This window comes from Convolutriloba macropyga, chromosome 3 (genome assembly GCF_964194025.1).
Source record: "Convolutriloba macropyga chromosome 3, txConMacr16.3, whole genome shotgun sequence".
Lineage (NCBI taxonomy): Eukaryota > Metazoa > Xenacoelomorpha > Acoela > Convolutidae > Convolutriloba > Convolutriloba macropyga.
The window spans coordinates 79,879,720-79,899,553 of record NC_134470.1 but is presented as its reverse complement, the minus strand read 5'-3'; the positions used below and the strand labels follow the sequence as shown (position 1 = coordinate 79,899,553).

General features: G+C 34.9%; 2 protein-coding genes across 3 annotated transcripts in view; both read right to left on the bottom strand.

The window, feature by feature from the left end:
• The window catches only part of LOC142336504 (protein SSUH2 homolog), a 611,495-nt gene that overhangs the window by 190,200 nt on the left and 401,461 nt on the right, over positions 1 to 19,834 (bottom strand). The window lies entirely within an intron of this gene.
• LOC142337319 (hydroxylysine kinase-like) lies at positions 3,373 to 19,513 on the bottom strand. 2 transcript variants are annotated; one of them, XM_075386516.1, is made up of 5 exons: positions 19,495 to 19,513; positions 18,481 to 18,625; positions 17,458 to 18,124; positions 4,500 to 4,642; positions 3,373 to 3,760 (listed from the first exon to the last, which is right to left on the bottom strand). In XM_075386516.1, the coding sequence occupies exons 2-5, from the start codon at positions 18,557 to 18,559 to the stop codon at positions 3,510 to 3,512; spliced, it is 1,140 nt and encodes a 379-aa protein (XP_075242631.1). In that variant the 5' UTR covers positions 18,560 to 18,625; positions 19,495 to 19,513; the 3' UTR covers positions 3,373 to 3,509. The 2 variants fall into 2 exon arrangements, with proteins under 2 accessions (XP_075242631.1, XP_075242632.1); XM_075386517.1 differs by lacking the exon at positions 19,495 to 19,513 and having other exon boundaries at positions 3,373 to 3,742; positions 18,481 to 18,665.

The window sequence follows — 19,834 nt, the reverse complement described above, 5'->3', positions numbered from 1 at the left end:
CCATTTAAAAAATCTGATCCAAGTTATCGAAAAAACAGTAACAAGCAAAGTGAAATTGCTGAATGTGAACAAAAAACCACTACCGAGAAAGCGAATTTTTGTTCAAACACCGTTTTCTCCCTCTACTTTAAATTGAGAGCAAAAAAATTCACGCCGCAAAACCACTCGCTTTTTCGCTCCACTTCCTGTTTCGGTGTGACTAAAATCACTACTCCAATTTGACTTCAAAAAGCATGAAAACATGTGAAGATCTTTCAAATAAACATAGCCGGCAGATTGCCGGAAAATAGCCGCAATAGACGCTTGGGGCCTTCCATGAACTGAAACAACTAAAGAGATTAGATAGACACATAGACCAACAGTTTTTTTAACAGACCACTAGCACTAGAATTTTTGGGTTAGCTTTGGACTGTCATTTTTACGAGACACAAGCTCAAAGGAGAAAGCCCTAATAGGGCTATTCAAAATTAAGAATCTTTTCCGTTTGTGCCCCCTCAGCTTAGTGGGCGCATATTATTTGCACCCCTCAAATGCGCGTGCAATAATTTTTACATAATGACTTACTATGTAATGGCACGTGCTCTGTAACTGGGGGGCGCATAACGTACTGGGGGCACAAACGGAGAAGATCCCAAAATTATTATTCGAAATCAAAAACTAAAGACTCTAATAATCAAGAATTAGGGCATATGTTTGGCACTAATTAGATGCACACTATTGACCTTTAATAAGTAAATGTTCATGAAACTTAAAGTTCCATAAGTGAGTTCAGAAGTCATTTTTTTGAGTGAGGTAAGTCAATGAAAAAGTCAATTCCAAGAAGTCAGAGTAAGACGAAATAAAAATCTGCTAGACGAAGTAAAAAACATAGCAGGACAAGTCCTGAAATACAATTCAAAAAATTGAATGAAAAACTCAGACGTACTCTACCTGACCAGCCGATCAATTGGACAATGCCAGGCAGAAAACAAAAATCATCTCAAAAAATTGATAAACTAAATACTACTCATTGCTAAAACTCTTGAAGCCTTAAAACCTAAGGCAAAAATTTTTCCCTTTAAAAATACCTATTTCAAAAATATGTTCAAAACCAAATTTTGTTTCTGAAATTGGTCCAGTGTTATATCTGCAAGACCTGAAAAATATTCATTTGCCCTTGAAGATCGATTAACTCGAAAATGACCAAAAAATTTGAGATAAATCAATTGCAAATTATAAGGAAATGTTGCTGAAAATTGTGATATAAATATCTTCACAATCATTTCTGTGCCTGTAGAGGCTATCCAGTAACCCAATTCCAAGCTTTAAAAACTCATTGGCTAATAGATCGATAGGCAAAAATTTTTAGAAAAAATTTCAAACTTCAAAAAATAGAACTTCGTTCAATTAAAATGTTGAAAGCCATTGAAAATGTTCAAGAGCCCCCTAGCAACTATTTAATAACATACTATCAAACCTTGGATGAGGCTACCCAGCCACTGAGGCAAGAAAAAATAAAATACAAATGTTTTGAAAAAACTTGAAAATAGCAAATTCTATCGAAAAACTTCTAAAAGTCGAAAGGTTAAATTGTTGACAACAAATCCTTTGAAAACGATGCAGTAATTTTTTTATCAGAACGTGGAATAGGTTTTCGTGCGCTTGAGAATGGACGAATATGAAAAAGTATCAAAAACTGACAAAAACTTTAGGAAACCTTAGTAAAAATTGCAGATTTTATCCAAAACATGCTAAAATTCCAGATTTGAAAATGTTAAAAATCATTTCATTGTTACTAGAAACTATGCAATGCCCTATTAACAAACCTCAAAGGAGATTGCCTGGTCCCTGAAGCTGGAAAAAACTGAAAAAATGATTAAACTTTCCAAAAACCTGAAAAAAATGCGATTTTTGTAAAAAAAAAACTGCTAAAATTTGTGATATTCAAAAGTTGAAATCTATTCCAGGGCAACTAAAAATTTTTCAGTAACTTATTATCCAACCCCTAACGAGGTTTTCTGGCCCCTGGGACTCAAACAACTTGAATAATGACAATAAATGTCAAAAAACGCGAAAAACAAATTGCAAGTTTTGTCAAAAAATCCTAATATTCATGATGGCAGAAAGTTAAAACCGTTCCATTATCACTAAAAACTATCCAGTAATCTATCACCAAACCCTAGAGGAGGTTTCTTGACACCTAGGGTAAAAAACTCAAAAAATGATAAAAGTTTTCAAAAAACCTGAAAGAAATTGCAAAAATTATTATCATTTTGTGTGTTTGTTTTCGTAGTACCAAAACATATAGCCCAAAAAATGGCCATAAAAAGCACTTTTATCTCACAAAAGGCCTTCATCAACTTTTAAAAACTTCAACCTAAGACTAATCAAACAGAAAAACTCAAAAAAATCACAAAAAACATGAAAAATTGCACCATTTTGAGCTCAAAAAATCCTAAAAATGACCTTTTAACCTTAAATTAAGGCCATCCCAGAAGCTGCACCACTATAAGCACTTGAAGGACTACTAAAGCCCACTTTGGGCCTCTAATGAAACTTAATGCCCGCTGGGCTTTACCTGTTTATCCCGTTTTGAAAGATCAAAGTGATTGAAAAATGAGTTAACACATCTTAAAAAAAACACAGCGCACCAATACAATTCAAATTCTTTGAATTGTAAAAAAATTAGGAGCGCTATAATAGCCGCCTCGAATTGAGGACGCGGCTATTAAAAAAGACAGCGCCCCAATACAATTCAAATTCTTTGAATTGTAAAAAGCATAAGAAGGCCAATAATAGCCCCCAGCTATGGGTGTGCTGTTAAACATTTACAGCATTTTACGCCACTTTTGTAAATTAAAGTCAAAAAGCAGAAAGATGCACTCTTGTGCAGCTAATTAACCTCGATTATCTGCTCAATTTTATCAGTGAAATCAAATTGATATCCTCCTGTTTGAAAGATGTTTCTAATGACAAAATATAAAAGAGTCTAGCGGGAAAATATCAGAAAAAGGGAAACTCTCCAAGGATCCATGAAATTTTCAATGTTGGTTCAATTATCTTTTATTAAAAAGCCGCCAATTGAAAACGCAAAAAGTCAAGGGCGTTGAAGTCACTCGAAAGGTCTGAACTATCCAGCAAAAATTCTGCATCAATAGACACATGTTTCTTAACTGCTTCTTAACCATTGCTTCTTAACTTCGTTCGAGAGCAATTGAAAACATTACACAAGATCGACTCCGTTTTTCAAGAGCTTTTCAATAAAAAACCACTTTTAACTTGCGACGGAACGGATAAAGTTCGACCAAAGTTGACTAAATTAAAATCTCAGTGGGCATTTGCTGGATCGAAGTCAAAGCTGCAATGTATATCTGATGTCATCTTGAAGAAAAACGCTGTAAAAAGTTTAAACTTTCCGTATTGATTTCTGACTTATACAAATAGAAATTCATGTATGATTGATCAATAATGATTGAATTTAACTGTTCCAAGAAATATTAGATCAATCAACAGTCATCTGGCTATATTGACTAGATTACCACTAACTCCTTCCACTTCGCAACTAAAGAGTTCCGGTCAGTTCTGGCCAGAAGCTCCAAAACAGCCCAGCTTTCCTCTTGCGACTCCAGAATGTACTCTGAGTTCTCTGGGTTGAGACTGGCAGCGTGTAGACCGTAAATAGATGACTGGATAATTCTGGCGAGGACGCTGTCGAAGAGAACTGTCCATTCTGGCTCAGTTAGAGGCTGGTGCTTACAAAACCCTGCACGCGACTCGCATACTGTTTCAGTTGATGGTTTAACTTTTTGCATAAAAAATTAAACTTCAAAAAAATATTAGGAAACAACTTAAATGATCAATAGTTTATGACAAGCGCAGCTTTACAATTAAAACCGCCAATTTAGTGCTGCAGTTATTAAGTTCCGGTTTTGTTTATTTCAGAACAATGGATTATACCATTAACTTTTTAGGCTAGATTTAATAACCAAAGGAGCTACAATATTTGTGACGATGGAAAGTCTACTATCAAATACAGAAAAGAAAAAAGAACGGTATATACAGAAAATGGAACTATTGGTGCTTTGAGAATGAAATGCGCAAACTGTACTCCAGCTTCGTTAAGATCGCTTAGAGACTAACAACAACTAAAAATTACAAACAATACCAACAAACAATAACAACTAAAAATCATTCATTAACTTGCCTTTAATTGGCTGAAATACAATAGGACTTGGTTCAGACAGATCTTAGCTTTGTGCCGTTATTTACAACAGAACTAGGATCTTTTCCCTAGTACCCCCCGTTATGTTTTGTACCCGTCAGTACCCCCCCCCCCCCGCCCCAGTAACATCATTTTACGTAGCAAATAGTATGCACCCACTAATCTGAGTGAGGGGGCTGGCACAAACAAAAAGGATCCCACAATTGTCGTATTAAAAAAGATGCCTTAAGTCGTAAACAAAATTTCGAGAACCACCAATCCACTAGTTAACAAAATGAAACAGTAGCTTTGATTGTGCCTTTCATGATGTGTGCTCCAATTAGGGCGTAGTCGCCCTTAATCATATAACAGATGGCGTACATGAGTAGAGATCCACACTCGAACACTATGAAGGAACTGCAGGCATCCTCAAAGTCCAGAATAGTACTCACTTCGTCCGCACTGAAAAGAAATGATAACAGTCAACCAATTATGGTAAAACAGCTATTTTCTAAATTTTAAATCAAAACTAACTAATGCGCGTTATCAAATGAGTAGCCATTCAAATGACCATTCTTCGAACGTTCGCTAAGTTTTCGAACGTTCCCTTGTGGTTCTCAGACGTTCGCTTCGGTTTCGAACGTTTTTGGTCCTCGACGTTCGTGACGTAGCATTAGTCGTACGCTATTTTCATTGCATTTTTCCTGGTACATCAGCATGCTAAGTCTAACTATTAGCTTATTCCATTGCATGCAGATCATTGCCGTGGTTTCTGCAGGCATGGGGAGTGGAAGGGGTGCCCGGTCGAAGCAGGTACCATTCTCTGCTCTTTTTATTCTGCCTTTAAACTTTGTCTCTGAAACCGATTTTGAAAATAAGTGGTATTGACATTGTTACCGATAGCATGAGCACTCTACCAGTTACCGTTCTGCAGCAGATTTTTAAATCTCAGATCAAAAAATTCAAGGATCAAACATCTTTTGCAAAAAAAAGTATGGAAATGGCAATAAGCTTCACAGTAACCCAATCCAAAATTAGAGAGTCCGATGACATCAAGGTTGAGAAAACTTGGCTCGGAGATAAATAATTGTCCGAGTTTGAAAGAATGCGTTCCACTATAGAAGAGTTTGCAAGACTCGAAAAGTTTGTTGAAAATTAATAGCCGTGTTATAAGCTTCATACCGCTGAATACCGACCCTGGAAACACATTTCTGAGGAACCTTCTTGAAAAGATTGGGAGATGACATGGTCAGTTCACTGCAAAAAGAGCAGATGCAGAAACAATCGCAAAAACTGATTGAGAAGCCAAGCCAGAAGGAAAACGGCTGCTGTCAAAAAAGCTGCCGTTGTCCACGGTTGACAGACTTGAGGATTTTTATTTATCTTTGTCGAATGAGTAATTGGAGAAAATTAGGATCTGTTGGTACGTTCCATTAGTACCTTTTTTTAAAAGCTCAAAAGAAAAAATGAACAATCAATAGTCTTTGATAAGTTTCAGACTGACTACACTTCGGAAACTCTGAACTTGGGTATGGCATTTTATTAGTTAGGATCTGCACTTTTTCTGGCAACTGAGCATTCCATCTAGTTGAATCGTCAACAAGAATCTTCCAAAAAACTAAAATCATCGGACTTCAATTGAGCTAATACGGTCAAAACAAACGTTTTAACCCTCTGGGAAATTGGAATTAAGCACGCTAAGCATGTTTTTTTTTAAGTATTTAAAACTCTTTCACGGCTACCAATTGCATGAACGCTTTGATGTCAGTTCATTAGTTGATGCTTATGATTCACTTGAGCACAAAAATCTCAAAGTTTTATGGCTGGACTGCTTTGCTTTCCTCTTTTCATTTTCTTCACCTATTCACCTTTTCTCTCTTCTCTCCTACTTTTCTGTTGCTTTTCAATGTTTCTTTTTTACTTTCTGTATCTCATTTTCTGTTCTCGTTTTTGCTCAACTTCTCACATTTTCTCTTTCAGTTTGATCTCTTTTCTCAGTTTCCCATTTTTTCTTACTTTCTAGCTTTTTTTCCTTTTTCACTTTCTGCTTTCACTTTCTTCTGTCAGTTTCTGTTCTCAATTCCTTCTGTTTTGTTTTTATTTCTCACATTCTTTTCTAACTTCCTCCTCTCACTTTCTTCTCTAAATTTCTGTTTTCATTTTGTTTTTTTTTCTCATTTTTCTCACTTTCATTTCTCATATTCCTTTTTAGAGTTTTTCATTTTCTCTTCTCAATTTCTCTTCATTTGTTTTCACTTTATTTCCGCATTTCGTTTTTCACCTTTTCTTTTTTCTCGGTTTCCTTTCGAAGTTTATTCATTCCTTTTCTCACTTTGTTCTCTTTCTCTTTTCTGTTTCTTCTCTAACTTTCTTCTTTCACTCTTGTTCACTTTCTGTTCTCATTTTCCTCTCATGTTGTTGAATCGCTTTCTCAATTCTTTTTCTCACTTTTCTCATTCTGTTTTCTCACTTTGTTTCCTGGAAAGGATGCGTTCCACTATAGAAGAGTTTGCAAGACTTGAAAATTAATAGCCAATCTATTAGCTTCATACCGCTGAATATTGACCCTAGAAACGCAGTTCTGAGGAACCTTCTTCAGATGAGATGACGTGGTCAGTTAATCGCAAAAAAGAGCAGATGGAGAAATAATCGAAAATACTGATTATGAAGGCAAGCGAGAGAAGGAAAACGGCTGCTGTAAAAAGCGGACGTCGTCTACGGCTGACAGACGTGAAGGTTTATATTTATCTTTGTCGAATGAGTAATCAACCATGATGAGATTGTAAGGGACAGCATATGGACAAACAACTGGAACATGATACTGTGCAACAAAGGGCCGTTAGTGAGAAGAGTCAAGTGGAGAACGATGTTGTGGATTTTCAGGATGAAGGGGATATTGACTAAAGAGGTTACATAACGAATAGGATAATTGGGAAAAAAACTAATGAACTGAACAGCAATTTGTGGTTATGTGCATCAATTAGAATGGTACGTTCTATTAGTAACATTTTCGTTTTAAAAGCTCAAAATGAGAAATTGAACATTCAATAGTCTTTTATAAGTTTCAGACTGACTACAGGAAACTCTGAACTTGGATATTGCATTTTATTACTTAGGATCTGTATTTTTTCTGGCAACTGAGCATTCCATTTGGTTGAACCTTCGAAATTCTTCCAAAAAACTAAAATCAACGGACTTCAATTGAGCTAATACGGTCAAAACAAACGTTTTCAAGCCTCTGGAAAATTGGAATTAAGCACGCTAAGCATGTTTTTCTTCGTTCTTTATGTATTTAACACTCTTTCACGTCCACGAATTGCATTAACGCTCTGATGTCAGTTTAGTAGTTGATGCTTTTGATTCACTTGAGCAGAAAAATCAGAAAAGTTTCATGGCTGGACTGATTTGCTTTCCTCTTTTCATTTTCTTCACCTTTTCACTTTTTCTCTCTTCTCTCCTACTTTTCTGTTGCTTTTCGATGTTTCTTTTTTACTTTCTGTATCTCATTTTCTGTTCTCGTTTTTGCTCAACTTCTCACATTTTCTCTTTCAGTTTGATCTCTTTTCTGTTTCCCAATTTTTCTTACTTTCTAGTTTTTTTCCTTTTTCACTTCCTGCTTTCACTTTCTTCTGTCAGTTTCTGTTCTCAATTACTTCTGTTTTGTTTTCATTTCTCACATTCTTTTCTAACTTCCTCCTCTCACTTTCTTCTCTAAATTTCTTGTTTTCATTTTGTTTTTTTCTCGTTTTTCTCACTTTCATTTCTCATTCCTTTTTAGCATTTTTTATTTTCTCTTCTCAATTTCTCTTCATTTGTTTTCACTTTATTTCCGCATTTCGTTTTTCACCTTTTCTTTTTTCCCGGTTTCCTTTCGAAGTTGATTCATTCCTTTTCTCACTTTCTTTTCTAATACTTCTCACTCATTTTTTTTCTATCTCTTATATTCTTTTCTCATTTCCTTGTCTCACCTTCTTTTCTCACTTTTGATTCTTACTTTCTTTTCTATTTCTCACTCTTTTCACTTTCTTTTATCACTTTCTTTTCAATTTCTTTCCTCAATTTCTCACTTTCTGTAACAGCTTCCCATTCTCACTTTTTCTCATAATACTTCTCTCACTCACTTTTTTCCCCAAATTCTTTCATTTTGCTCACTTTCTTTAACTTTCCTTTCTCACTTTCTTTTCTCATTTTTTTCTCGCTTTATTTTCTCACCTTTTCTCACTTTCTTTCAATTTCTTTCAATTTCTGCAATCGCATCACTTTTTTTTCTCATACTTCTCACTTTCTTTTCTCAGTTGCTTCTATTTTTTCTCACTTTGTTTTTTTTCTTTCTATTTTCTGTTTTCTCTAAAACTTTTTTTACTTTCTGTTCTCACTTTCTTCTCTCATGTTGTTGTCTCGCTTTTTTAAATTTCTTCTCTTTTCTCAATTTCTGTTTCTTCGCTTTGTTTCCTCGCTTTCTCTTGTCGATTTCGTTTTCAGTTTGTTCTCTTCTCTCAGTTTCTTATTTTCTCGCTTTCTTTCCTAATTTCCGCCCTTCTGTTCTCAATTTCTTTCCTCACTTTCTTTTTAGAGTTCCCTTACTTTCTTTTCTTAATTCCTTTTCTCAATTTTTTAATTTCTCACTTTCTGTAATCACTTCCCATTCCTACTTTCTTTTCTAATACTTCTCTCACTCTCTTTTCCCATTTTCTTCAATTTTTCTCATTTTTTTCTCTATCTCATATTCTTTTCTCATTTCCTTTTCTCACTTTTGATTCTTACTTTTTTTTCTAAATACTTCCCACTCGTTTCACTTTCTTTTCTCAATTTCTTCTCCCGTTCTGTAACAGCTTCCCATCCTCACTTTCTTTTCTCATAATTTTTCTCTCACTCACTTGCTTTTCCCAAATTCTTTCATTTTTCTCATTTTCTTTCCTTTCTTACTTTTTCTCATTTTTTTCTCGCTTTATTTTCTCACCTTTTCTCACCTTCTTTTCTCACCTTTTCTCACTTTCTCAATTTCTTTTAATTTCTTCTCAGTTTCTGTAATTGCATCACTTTCTTTTCTCATACTTCTCACTTTCTTTTCTCAGTTTCTTCTATTTTTTCTCACTTTCTGTTTCTTTTTCTTTCTGTTTTCTCTAAAACTTTTTTTACTTTCTGTTCTCATTTTCTTCTCTCATGTTGTTGTCTCGCTTTTCTTAATTTCTTCTCTTTTCTCAATTTCTGTTTCTTCGCTTTGTTTCCTCGCTTTCTCTTGTCGATTTCGTTTTCAGTTTGTTCTCTTCTCTCAGTTTTTTACTTTCTCACTTCCTTTCCTAATTTCCGCCCTTCTGTTCTCAATTTCTTTCCTCACTTTCTTTTTACAGTTCCCTTACTTTCTTTTCTTAATTCCTTTTCTCAATTTTTTAATTTCTCACTTTCTGTAATCACTTCCCATTCCCACTTTCTTTTCTAATACTTCTCTCACTCTCTTTTCCCATTTTCTTCCATTTTTTCTCATTTTTTTTCTCTATCTCATATTCTTTTCTCATTTCCTTTTCTCACTTTTGATTCTTACTTTTTTTCTAAATATTTCCCACTCTTTTCACCTTCTTTCCTCAATTTCTTCTCACTTTCTGTAACAGCTTCCCATCCTCACTTTCTTTTATCATAATACTTCTCTCACTCACTTTCTTTTCCCAAATTCTTTCATTTTCTCTCACTTTCTTTACCTTTCCTTTCTCACTTTCTTTTCTCATTTTCTTTTCACGCTTTATTTTCTCACCTTTTCTAACTTTCTTTTAAAGTTCTTTCCTCAATTTCTTTTCACTTTCTGTAACAGCTTCCCATTCTCACTTCCTTTTCTCATAATACTTCTCTCACTTTCTTTTCCCAAATTCTTTCAATTTTCTCACTTTCTTTACCTTTCCTTTCTCACTTTCGTTTCTCATTTTTTTCTCGCTTTATTTTCTCGCTTTATTTTCTCACCTTTTCTCACTTCCTTTTCTCAATTTCTTTCAATTTCTTCTCACTTTCTGTAATCGCATCACTTTCTCACTCTTTTCTCATACTCACTTTCTATTCTCATTTCCCTTTCAATTTTTTCTCATGCATCTCATTTTCTCTCAATTTTTCTCACTTTCTACCTTTCCTACACGTTCTCAATTTTTCTCGCTCTTTTCTCACACTGATTTCTCATTTTCTTTTCCAACTTTTGTTTATCAATCTCTTTGGTCACTTTCGTTTCTCAATTTTACTCACTTTTCGTTCTCGCCTCCCTTTCGCACTTACTTCTCTCAAAGATCTCGTTTTTTTTTCAGTTTCTCTCACTCTTTTCTACCTTTCCTTTCTCAGTTTTCTCACTTTGTTATTTCACTTTTCTCACTCTTTTCCCAGCTTCTTTTCCTCACTTGCTTCCACAAATTTCTCACTTTGTTTTCTGTTTTTCATTTCTCATGCTCTTTTCACACATTCTTTTTTCGCTTTTTCTCACAATGTGTTCTCACTTTTGTTTCTCAATCTCTTTTCTCACTTCTTTTCTCAATTTCTCTTCTGATTTTCTGTTCTCGCTTCCCTATCTCACTTTCTTTTCTGTTTCTTTCACTTTTCTCTCACTTTCTTTTCTACCTTTCTCACTTTCTTCTGTCACATTGTTTTCTCTCTTTTTTCGTTTTCTTTGCTCACTTTTTCACTTTTGTTTCTCACTTTCTTCTCTTGGCTTTCCTCTCTTCACTTTGTTTTCTCAATTATTTTCCTCAATTTCTCACTCTCTGCAATTGCTTCCCTTTCATTTTCTCATACTTTTCTTGCTGTTTCCCAGTTTCTTTCATTTTTTCTCTTTCTTTTCTACCTTTTATTTCTCACTTTCTTTTCTTTCTTCTCTCAATTTCTTTCCTCAATTTCTTACTTTCAGTAATCGCTTCCCCTTCTCACTTTCCTTTCTCATATATCTCTCACTTTCTTTTCCCAGTTTCTTTTGTTTTTTTTTTTTCAACTTTTTCTACCTTTCCTTTCACTTTCTTTTCACTCCTTTCTCAAATTCTCACTTTCTGTAATCGCTTCCCCTTCTCACTTTCTTTTCTCATACCTCTCTCACTTTTCCCAGTTTTTTGTTTTCTACTTTCTTTTCTACTTTTCCTTTCTCACTTTTGTTTCTCACTTTTTCACTTTTTTTGTCAATTTCTTTCCTCAATTCCTTGTCATATTCTGTAATTGCTTCCCTTTCTCATTTTCTTGACTCATAAATCTCACTTTCCCCAGTTTTTTTTTCTCAATTTCTTTTCTACCTTTCTCCCACTTTCTTTTCATTTTCTGTTCTCTTTTTCTTTCTCTTTTCTGTTTTCTCTAAAACTTTTTTTACTTTCTGTTCTCACTTTCTTCTCTCATGTTGTTGTCTCGCTTTTTTAAATTTCTTCTCTTTTCTCAATTTCTGTTTCTTCGCTTTGTTTCCTCGCTTTCTCTTGTCGATTTCGTTTTCAGTTTGTTCTCTTCTCTCAGTTTCTTATTTTCTCACTTTCTTTCCTAATTTCCGCCCTTCTGTTCTCAATTTCTTTCCTCACTTTCTTTTTACAGTTCCCTTACTTTCTTTTCTTAATTCCTTTTCTCAATTTTTTAATTTCTCACTTTCTGTAATCACTTCCCATTCCCACTTTCTTTTCTAATACTTCTCTCACTCTCTTTCCCCATTTTCTCATTTTCCATTTTTTCTCATTTTTTTCTCAATCTCATATTCTTTTCTCATTTCCTTTTCTCACTTCTGATTCTTACTTTTTTTCTAATACTTCCCACTCTTTTCACCTTCTTTCCTCAATTTCTTCTCACTTTCTGTAACAGCTTCCCATCCTCACTTTCTTTTCTCATAAAACTTCTCTCACTCACTTTCTTTTCCCAAATTCTTTCATTTTCTCTCACTTTCTTTACCTTTCCTTTCTCACTTTCTTTTCTCATTTTCTTTTCACGCTTTATTTTCTCACCTTTTCTAACTTTCTTTTCAAGTTCTTTCCTCAATTTCTTCTCACTTTCTGTAACAGCTTCCCATTCTCACTTCCTTTTCTCATAATACTTCTCTCACTTTCTTTCATTTCTTCCATTTTTTCTCACTTTCTTTACCTTTCCTTTCTCACTTTCGTTTCTCATTTTTTTCTCGCTTTATTTTCTCGCTTTATTTTCTCACCTTTTCTCACTTCCTTTTCTCAATTTCTTTCAATTTCTTCTCACTTTCTGTAATCGCATCACTTTCTCACTCTTTTCTCATACTTCTCACTTTCTTTTCTCAGTTGCTTCTATTTTTTCTCACTTGCTTTTCTCACTTTGTTTTCTAACTTTCTCTCACTTACTCACTTTCTTTTCTCGTCTTTTCTCGATTTTGTTTTACTTTCCTTTCCGACTTTTTCAGTTTCTTTGACCTTCTCTTTTTCTCATTTTGTTTTCTAGCTTTGTTTTCTCACGTTCATTTCTCACATTGATTTCCCACTCTTGTCTTCTCACTTTCTTTCCTCATTTTTTCCTCACTTTCTCTTCACTTTCTATTCTCATTTCCCTTTCAATTTTTTCTCATGCATCTCATTTTCTCAATTTTTCTCACTTTCTACCTTTCATACACGTTCTCACTTTTTCTCGCTCTTTTCTCACACTGATTTCTCATTTTCATTTCTAACTTTTGTTTATCAATCTCTCTGGTCACTTTCGTTTCTCAATTTTACTCACTTTTCGTTCTCGCCTCCCTTTCGCACTTACTTCTCTCAAAGATCTCGTTTTCTTTCAGTTTCTCTCACTCTTTTCTACCTTTCCTTTCTCATTTTTCTCACTTTGTTATTTCACTTTTCTCACTCTTTTCCCAGCTTCTTTTCCTCACTTGCTTCCACAAATTTCTCACTTTGTTTTCTGTTTTTCATTTCTCATGCTCTTTTCACACATTCTTTTTTCGCTTTTTCTCACAATGTTTTCTCACTTTTGTTTCTCAATCTCTTTTCTCACTTCTTTTCTCAATTTCTCATCTGATTTTCTGTTCTCGCTTCCCTATCTCAATTTCTTTTCTGTTTCTATCACTTTTCTCTCACTTTCTTTTCTACCTTTCTCACTTTCTTCTGTCACATTGTTTTCTCTCTTTTTTCGTTTTCTTTGCTCACTTTTTCACTTTTGTTTCTCACTTTCTTCTCTTGGCTTTCCTCTCTTCACTTTCTTTTCTCAATTATTTTCCTCAATTTCTCACTCTCTGCAATCGCTTCCCTTTCACTTTCTCATACTTCTCTCGCTGTTTCCCAGTTTCTTTCATTTTTTCTCTTTCTTTTCTACCTTTTCTTTCTCACTTTCTTTTCTTTCTTCTCTCAAATTCTTTCCTCAATTTCTTACTTTCAGTAATCGCTTCCCCTTCTCACTTTCCTTTCTCATATATATCTCACTTTCTTTTCCCAGTTTCTTTTGTTTTTTTTCAACTTTTTCTACCTTTCCTTTCACTTTCTTTTCACTCCTTTCTCAAATTCTCACTTTCTGTAATCGCTTCCCCTTCTCACTTTCTTTTCTCATACCTCTCTCACTTTTCCCAGTTTTTTGTTTTCTACTTTCTTTTCTACTTTTCCTTTCTCACTTTCGTTTCTCACTTTATTTTCACTTTTTTTTGTCAATTTCTTTCCTCAATTCCTTGTCATATTCTGTAATTGCTTCCCTTTCTCATTTTCTTGACTCATAATTCTCACTTTCTTTTCCCAGTTTTTTTTTCTCAATTTCTTTTCTACCTTTCTCCCACTTTGTTTTCATTTTCTGTTCTCATTTTCTTTCTCACCTTCTTTTCTCACTTTTGTTTCTGACTTTCTTTTCTCACTTTCTTACACATTCTTTTCTGGACGGACCCTTCAAAGCAGACGAACTCCATCAAGCGAAGCAAAAATTGTTCTGATTTGTTCAAAACGAAAGCTTCGCGAATGTTTCAAAGTCAATAGCAAACAGCAAATAAATCTCAAAAACACTGAACATTGCTAAACTGTCACCCTCCATAGAGTGATGGAACAATTAGAGTGAAAGGCCAACTGAAACATTCAAATCTCGATTACATTTCCAAGCATACAAAATTATTAACAGCCAAGCATCCAGTTGCACAACTTCTGTTGGAGAAAGCACATCGCGACAACCTACATGAGGGTACAGAATATGTGGGAAACATTCAAGAAATCTGGATTGTTGGATTGCGAAACGCATTAAGAAAAATTAAGTCGGCATGTATCAAATGCAGACACAGGAACGCCAACCCAATCCACCCAGCGATGTCGGACCTATACCGAGAACGACTTGATGAACATGTTTTCCCGTTGGACACCGAGTCATGTCTAGCTGCAGTTGACAAATTTCTTTGCTAGACGTGGCTACCCAAGTACCATCATTAGCGACAACTGCACAAATTTCGTTGCAGCAGCCAAGAAACTGAAGGCATTCCAGGACGAATGGGACAAAGCTAAGATTGAAAGTGACGTAGCACAGAAACAGATCGTTTGGAAGTTCAACCCTCCCGGAGCCCCACCCTCTGGTGGAATTTGGGAGAGATTGGTTAAAAGTTGCAAGAAAGTCATGATTGCAATCTCGAGAAAACTTGGAGGTTACGACACAGGGTTAGGGTAACCTCTAAGCTAATCATGGACCCCACTATCTTTATCGCATCAGACCCACAAGTGTGGCTATTAGCACTTAAATGGTTCAAAATTGGCAATTTTTTGATATTTTGTTAATTATTGCCAAATTTCATAAATTATTCATTCTATGATCCTTTAGGTGTTTATTTATGGTCGAATGTCATACATTTGAGGCATTTAGAGTTACGTACGTATCAGCTTTGGTTATTTCAACAAAATCAAATATTTCAGTAATTTAAGATTTACTAGATAAGCAAGACTTAGTAGCAATGATGTTATAGACGATATTTAACTGATTATTTACTTCAACCCAATTTTTTGAATAGGTAAAACCATATTGTATTTAGAACCATTTGAAACTGTTACCAGGAGCAGTTGGCTCTCAGAATAGACTAAAAATTGATTCTTCATCAACTTCAGTGTTTTATTCTAAGTTTTGCTAGATCTTTAGAGTTTATTTTAGTTGAATTTCCTTGCAACTTAGCAACAATACTAGCTACGGGTGTAAGCCTTACAAACTATAGTGAGCTTCCTTGCAAGTTAGCAACAAAACTAGCTACGGGTGTAAGCCTTACAAACTATAGCATGAGATTGAACATAGATTATCAATAAGGAGTTTCCTAACTTCAATGAACAAAATTAAGGTAGTCCTATAAACGTCCGAGGGACTAATTATTTCTACGAGATCATTAGACAATAGAATTCAGTGAGGCAACAGGCCAGCGTAAATCTCGAGGACCAGGCTGGGGTATAACAGTTCCGCAGAGATTCTAGAGCAACCGCAACAAACAAAATTGATTGTAAGATAAGCTTCTAGAAGATATGCTACGCCAGATGTCGAGGGTTAGATCTCGTTTTTTGCGAGGAGTTATTATCCATTAATGTCTTTAAAACTTCGTTGCGTTGCATCATTATATTGTAAATGCCGCGTGTGTTAAACTTTATATGTGAGTGTTTGAGATGCAAAAATATGCCATAGTTGAATAGTTGTCATTTAGGCCAAATAAATGAAGAAAGGTCATTTTTCTTTAAATCTCCCGAGCAATTTATTTTTTAAAATTCCAATTTTCAAAAATTAATGAATAGCCATTTATTTAGCCTAGCTGGCAGATAGCCAAAAAAATAGCCGCAATAGCTTTGTTGATCTGCAGTCTAAAAAAGATTTAACAAGACAGACTTAATTAAAAGAAATTGAAATTTTGATTAGGGATCTGTTTAACTAATTGTTTCTTCTATTAGCTGCTCTTAAATAGCCTTCAATAAGAGTGATATACACTCGCGTGAGCTTATCTCTTTGAATAAAAGTAAAGGTCAATTTCAGTGTGAGGAAGTCGTTTTTGAGAGTGATGTTAGTCACGTGTGACCACAAATTTAATCACGCAAATGAACAAAAAACTTGCTCCACTTTGAGTGAAAAGTGAATTCACGCACGCAATACAGTTGCAATTGCATGAAGGAATGAACAAAAAGCAGATTTGAAGTGATTGTGATGTCATATGGTCGTAACAAAAATCTTGACGAAATAAAAAAAAACATAGCAGGACAAGTCCTGACGTACAATTCAAAAAATTTCCATTGACAACACAAAAAGTTAGAAGGGACTATTAGTGAATTGGGAAAACGATTTCTAAAAAAAATCAGATCGAAATTAAAAAATCAGAAAATCATGTCGAAACGCCGCATGTGAACAAAAAACCAATAGCGATAAATTGAAATTTGGTTCAAACAAAAACTAGGCCGAAAATGAACGATGAATGGATTGGGAAAACCATTTAGAAAAAATCCAATCTAACAAATTTAAAACACAGTAAACATCAACGTGAAATTTGCCGCATTCGAGAAAGCGAACTCGAATTTTCGTTCAAACACAGTTTTCTCACACTGCTGTGAAACTAGAGCAACGAAATTTCACGCCTCAAAACCACTCACTTTTTCGCTCCACTTCCGCGTTCGGCGTGACCAAAATTACAACTCCAATTTGACTTCAAGAATCATGAAAATGTGTGAACAGATCTTTTAAAAAGACAGCGCCCCAATACAATTCAAACTCTTTGAATTGTAAAAAACCAAGAGAAAGGCCAATAATAGCCTCAGCTATCGCTGTGCGGCTATTAAACAAATAGAACTATTTTCAATTAATTTGATTTTGCTTGTATAACTCTGGTATCTGATATCATGACTAACAAAAAGGATTATCAAGCTTCTTTGATGTTAAAAACTAGAATTCTGATATTTTGCTGCATATATACTTGCAAATTTTTCTCGATCGGGTTCCGAAACAAATTCAGTATTTATTTTATCTCCAGAATATTACAAAAAATTTGCTATGACTGTGCTATGCCTGTTGCCACCAATACCAATGTAAAAGCATCAGGTCTTGAAAGTTTTGTCGAAAATCTTTGGTTTTCAGTTTTGACAAAATTGTTCATAATTCCCTTTATAAAATTGAGAGGCCTAATCAAAGTATTCAGTTTCTAGAGCATCATTTTTGACAAAAATCAAACATCAAAATTATTTCTTTTACATCAATTTTTCATTTTGCAATAATATAACCACAGATATCTCTCCACTGAACATTCTACAGTCAAGATTTAGTTACACGTTTTTAGTGACACCTTTTTTGTTTCTTAGCAAAAACGGATAACCATTTAATCTTGTACATAAACCAAAAAAATAGAGAAAAACGTTCACCTTTCAGTTCTAACCAGAATGTTGTTCGGGTTTCCATCTGAGTGAATCAGACCTCGCCTGCAGTTACCCTCAATAAACGGCAACGTCTCTTTTGAGTACCTCTCAAAAAAATCTTGACAAAGCTTCATCCGTTCGTCCGAAACTCCGGCTAAGCCAATCAAAAATTTCTCACATTTCAACACGTTCTTCGGGTCCCATTTTCCTTCAGTCCGATTCCATACAACTTCATTTTTGTAAGTCTGCAAGGCTTTAGATAAAATGCCAAACTTCTCACCCACACTTTCGAGCAACCGGGTTGAAAAAGGCGAAAAGTTAGTCATCACTTCACCTGGAACGTACCGCACCACAACCGCATTGTGATAGCAGTTACTATCACACCAATCCGGATATTTCTTACACCTGACTTTAATTGATATGACGGATGATGACGGGGTTTTGGACTCTGGCATGGGTGTTACTATACCCTGGATTAGACCTTCTGGCACTTGTGTGGCTAAGTACTTCATCATGTCAATCTGATGATGCAAAAACTCCGCGATTTCTTCCGGATTTGTACAAGCCAGTACTTTGAAAAGCATCTTTTGACCTCTGGCGTCGCTGACCAGAAAATTGGCACTGTCATATCCGATTAGTCTTTTCACAGATTTAGCTTCAATGTCGTAAATATCTTTCCAAAAAGAGCAACGTGCATTTGATATTAACTATAACTAAACTTAAAAAATCCTCATTTCTACTTGAAAATATGGGGTTCGACTTAAAATTGAATTGAATTGATTAAATTTTTAAAAAATATCTACAAAGAGCCTTTGCTGAAAAATCCTTTTAGCTTTCATTGCTAGTGATGAAGAAATTATAGTTCAAAAATAGGCTTCGTCCTAATTACTATTAAATTTCTGACAATTGCATTGAAATTCTCAAGAAACTTGACAATTGTTAATTATAATTTAACTTTTCAGAAAAAATTCTGACGATCTATTTCACAGAATTGAACAGACTTCTAACATGTTCTCAAATGCACGCTACTTTTTAAATGCGATCGAATTTCATCTTCTTCCACAATTGGAGCATTGTAAACATACAAATCAGAATCACAAGAGTCCATTTATGTTCCTCAGATCAACAGTTCACTCGACAATATCGATCGCTTCACAGCCAGATATAGTCAGTCCTATAAAGTTGCAACGCTATCGGACGTTTCAAAGGTCAAAGTTCACACTTTTGAAACATGTAGACATCTAGCAAAACACTGTCCATTTGCATGCCCAAGCTCTTCGAACGTTCGCTTGCATTGCAACTTTATGGGACTTACTATACTACAGTCTGTCCCGAAATAAGCGAACGTTCGAAAAACGCCAAAAACGTGCAAGTGGGCATCAATGTGGTCATTTGAATGTCACCATTTTTTTCCATTAGGCTTTCATTCATCAAGTTTTTCTTCATCAAGTTCTTAACTTTGAACTCAAAACTGTGGCTTTTAAAACGTTCGCTTATTTTAACTTTATGGGACACGCTATATAATCAACTGTCTATATATAGCGTGTCCCATAAAGTTGAAATGAGCGAACGTTTCAAAAGCCCCGGGTTAGAGTTCAAAGGTCAAAGTTCAAATTTAAACCATATAGGAAAAAATTTATGAATGAAAACTTGATGGTGAAAACGTTGACATTCAAATGAGCACACTGATGCTCAATTGAATGTTCTTGGTGTTTTTCGAACGTTCGCTTATTTCAACTTTTAGGGACAGACTATAGTAAGTCCCATAAAGTTGCAACGCAAGCGAACGTTCGGAAATCTCGGGGCACGCAAATGGACAGTGTTTTGCTAGATATCTGCATGTTTCAAATTTGAACTTTGACCTTTGAAACGTTCGATGGCGTTGCAACTTTATGGGACTGACTATAGTTAGTCCCATAAGTTGCAACGCAAGCGAACGTCCGAAACACTCTCGAAGTTAAAATTAACAACAAGAAGCAGATCTCAATGATATATATTTGAAGTTTTGAAACGTTCGATAGCGTTGCAACTTTATGGGACTACTATATTTCTCTCGAAATCACATGATCTTATAAGTCTATCTGAAACAAATGAGGACAAGAGTAACAAAAAGTCTATGAGCGATAAAAAATATGAATCAAAAACGTTGGACCGAAAAGGTCAGTAATTAGAAATTTCCATCAACAGTCATCACCTCTAATCAGTTTAACATATATATAACATAAATAAGATAACCGACTAACGTCGGGCGAATTTCTCCCAAACGACCGGCGAGCCGTTGGTTTCGTCAGTAGTTAGCCACGGATTAGTGAGGCTAGCTTTATCTTGATTCAACTCTGCAACTTTTAGTCTTCTAGCCTTGTTAGTAAATCAATCAAATAAA